Here is a 4,202-nt window from a genome sequence, read left to right on the forward strand (position 1 = left end):
AAAAATTGTAGTAGCATCTTAATTCAAAAAAGAGAAAAAAAGGGCAGAAAAATAATAGAAGATAAGGAAAGAAGATAATAACAACACAGAGAGAGTATTCTCAATCATCTAAACAGTATTTTCATCTTAGGTTAGATCAGATCTACAGTAGATTTTTGCTATGATTACTTAAGGAGAATTTGAATATTGTGCACAATGACGTAATCCTTGTATTCTAATTATTCTCTTGAGATTGTTGCTTGGGTTTTGGACAAAAGACTGATATTTGTATATTTATTATTCTTATAGTGGATTATCTCAAGTTTACTATATGGTTTTGACTCTTCATGTTGAGAGGATTTTTCACGTAAATCTCGGTGTTATATTTGATTATGATTTTTATTTAATTTCACTGCGTGGCCTGTTAGTATTTGTTCATATACACAAATTTAATTCTGGCCAAGGTGGAATTGAAAGAGGAGGAGATGATAGAGGGGAGGAGGGCTTACAGATTTTAATTCATTTCAATCATATGAACCAATTCAAAAATTTTACTAGAGCAAAATTAGCATTTATAAAAAAATAGGTGCCCCAAGTAAAAACGATTAAGAGGGATGTCATATGATAAAAAATAATTATAAAAAATTTAATTTGATAGATTATTCTATATTCTTTGTACCTGTCTAATCTTTTGAAAATAATTATAAACTTTTGTTATGTTCCTATGAATTATATTTTCTTAAGTAGTGTAGTTACCTCAGTTGTGAACTAACACTGCCCACATATCTTTAATATAACAAATTCTATACTCGAAATGAGATTTTAGAATGAAACATCCCAAAGAAAGAGTGATCCAGTGCAATCTCCTTCCAGAATCCAGAGACAACATTTCAGAGTTGAAAACACAAAGTGTTTGGTGGAGTTTAATATCATTTATTTGAGCATTAAACTCCACGTATTCTTAAATGATGCACAACAATTTGGTCCAGTATTTCAAACATCCAACTGCTACAGTATTGTGCACTTTATGTCTGAGATAGAGGCCTCCTTAATTTTCTAAGTTTTTTTAAATATTTTTACCCTTTCAAAATAAGATGACAACAATGTGATTTATCTAGGCATCAATTCTTCTAAATACTGAAGCCGTAAAAAGCACGATTTGTTTGCTTCACTGTGATATAATATTGGCCTCGGAAACGATTGCTTCCTAAAGTTCGCAGATAGAGTGTCCCTTCTGCAGAAACTAAGGCGGTTATTGAATTAAATTAATGGGAATGTTCAAATTACAACCTTGAAACAATTCTCCAGTGTCCCACTTTTAGGACATCAAATACAAAGCCAGAGTTCATCTTCGAAGTTACTGGTGGAGATGATCCATTGCAGATGTGTATTAGAACTGCAAGATGCATACCACAAATCAAAACCTTTTTCAAATGCCCAACCTTAAGTCCAAAACAGTGCTTGGGTTGGCTTCGTTGTTCTCTAGCGAAGGGGGGGGCAAGTTGAGGTCCAAATCGTAGTTCCCAGAAGATGAACAGCCCACAACAATGTCCTCATCTCTCTCCCAGTGATGCCGCTTGTGCCCCCCAAGAGCCTGGCCAGCGGCGAAGCCCCTCGAGCAAACGTCGCATTTGCACTTGTGATAGCACCTCGTTGCCTCACCCGCTTCCCATGCTCTCTTCCAACTCCGGCACGCATCTTCTGAACCTACTAGGACGCCGCCACTTGTCTGCTGCGGCTGCGGGAAGGAGAAAGGCTGCATTGCGTCCGCGCGCTCTGGTTCCGCCCGGCAAAGCGCGCTGATGTTCCTGTGAGGGCCACGGGAGAGCAGGATGAGGCTGGCGGCCACCTCGTACTCCTCATCGGTGAAGTGTTCCTCTGGAGTCGGGCTCGCGAGGGGGAGCGGACGCCGGAGGTGTGGCGGGGGATTGATGCCGCGCCACTGGCGCTCGGGGTGGCAGCGCATGTGCCCGAACAGGGCCTTCCAGGAAGAGAAGCGCTTGCCGCACTCGGTGCACGGTGGGGTGGTGGCCTTCGGCCCGGCGGTGGTGGCAGCCGCCAGGTCCGGCTTTCTTCGGGGCTTTGTCTTCGCCATGGTCGAGGTGGGAGGGAAGGAGAAGGGCCCCAGGTGGTGTTGGAAAGTTGGATCCCGGCTATGAGGGACGAAGCCAGGGGACGGCTTGTACTTGGGTTTGGGAGGGAGAGGCCGAGCGCTATTCTCATCCAAGTGCTGTAGGGTTGGAGGAGTGAGTTGGTGAAGAGGTTGGTAGGGAGGAGGAGGAGGAGGAGGAGTAGGACGGTAAGGGTGGTTGATGGAGGAAGAGGAGTCCATGATCATTCGCTGCATGCGGAAAAGTGGAAAAGATGGGAGGGGAAGCGGCTTTGAAACCATTCATGGGGGGCGGCAGTTTGAGCGGTTCCTGCTGCTGCTCCAAAACAGTTATTTAGCCTCTCCTGCACGGATCCTAAAGCTAGTATATCCACGGAGGAAGGACCTCCACGTTTCTGCTTTCATGACCCGTGCATCGATGGTGGATGATGATTTAACTCTGCCCCTCTGATCGTCTCCTCTCTTTTTAGGTGTCCCCCTGTATAAATCTGTAACGTAGAGGGCAACCTCATGCAGCGTCAGTTCCTCCACGAATCTTATAGCTTGGATATCCACGGACCAACGTTCCATGCGGAAAAGGATTCGAGGAGGACCTCCACGTCCCTACTTTACGAGCCCTGCACGGCGGTCTGTTGATGATTTATGATTTATATCGTTTTGTCTCTGTGAGGACGGCTCGACGTCGATTTGCATGATATCTTATCATCATCGTCGTCGACGTCTATCATCATTAGCAACTGATGCATAAATTGATCAAGCTGAGGAAATTTTGTTCATATCTGAAATAAATTAAAAAAAGATTAGTTGCTTGTTTCTTTAAAGCCCTACAAAGACTACAGCGGCACAATGAAATTGGGATAACAGATACATCTTAATTATCCATTAAACTTTCACACCATTTTACCTCTGGGCACCATGATTGGATAACATTTGGTGCCATAAGCTTAGCCTCTCATCTGAGATGGGTAAGTGTACGTCCATATAAGCTCTTAAACTTAGCCATCAGACGGTCAATAAGCGGGCATCTGTATAAACTCTTAACCAAATTGGGATTTACTAACATTGGAACCGTAAGTCCACTTTAATTTAACTTGTAGAGTTCATTCTAGGGTTGGCTGGTTGGTAGAACTTTTTTAATGTAGTCCATATCACAATTAAGTCTCTTGTGAAATTATCATGATAGCATCACTTGGATCTAATGGGATAACAGATGTGTTTACAAGAGAAATACAAAATTAATATGATAAGAGAGATAGAGAAAATGATAAAATATAAATAACTTCAAGAGTTCTTTTAATTTATAAAATTTAAAATAAATCATATATTTTGAGATATAAATATAAAATAATATGAAATTAAACATCAGCATTATTCGATGTAACCCATTATGACTAATATTTGATGCTTGAAATGTTTGAAATATTCATATGCATGAGATAAAAAAAAAAAAAAAAAGAGCTGAGAGGATAGTGTCATATGACTAAAGAATGAAAGAATCGATATATATAAGTTTGACTCAACCTATAGAAGTTTAAGCCCTTAGATTGAATTGGTATCTAACCTAATATATATTAATCCTAACCTATTTGATATAAGCTCACAGTTATAAGAAATATGAAATAGTATTTAAGCCAAGTGAACAAAAATTGATTGAATGAATAAAAAGAAAAGATTAATTGCCCCATAGTGTCTAGAAAGATTTCAATAAGAAAATACACTAAACCCATATATAAAAAGGGGAATATATTAAATAGATTCATGTGTACGAGATAATAAAAGACGGGCTAAGAGAGGATAATCTTATATGACTTAAGGATTGGAAAAAAATAACTTCCAGTTCTACCTTAGATGGTTATGCAGCTCGCTAGCTCAAAGGTATATGCCACCACATTGCCTATCACGACGTTGCTCGCCACCATGAATGGTACTTGCTTCAATCTCAATGAGTACCACCATACCTTATAAGACACCTCCCTTGTGAAGCATAACATCACGAAGATGGAGAGCAAGCAAAAGGAGCAATTGAGCTACTCCATATGGCCCTCCCATACTTGCTCGCTTTCCTCGACTAGCTTATCAAGGAAGAGAAAGCGATGGAGGCCATAGTAGTGAA

At 40.6% G+C, this 4,202-nt stretch overlaps 1 protein-coding gene across 1 annotated transcript; it reads right to left on the reverse strand.

Annotated features, from left to right (window-relative positions):
* Positions 1-1,408: 1,408 nt before the first annotated feature.
* LOC135594734 (zinc finger protein ZAT3-like) lies at positions 1,409-2,371 on the reverse strand. Its single transcript, XM_065085222.1, has one exon. The coding sequence runs from the start codon at positions 2,369-2,371 to the stop codon at positions 1,409-1,411; it is 963 nt and encodes a 320-aa protein (XP_064941294.1).
* Positions 2,372-4,202: the final 1,831 nt, after the last annotated feature.

The sequence above is a fragment of the Musa acuminata genome, chromosome BXJ1-2, assembly GCF_036884655.1.
Source record: "Musa acuminata AAA Group cultivar baxijiao chromosome BXJ1-2, Cavendish_Baxijiao_AAA, whole genome shotgun sequence".
In the NCBI taxonomy this organism is placed as follows: domain Eukaryota; kingdom Viridiplantae; phylum Streptophyta; class Magnoliopsida; order Zingiberales; family Musaceae; genus Musa; species Musa acuminata.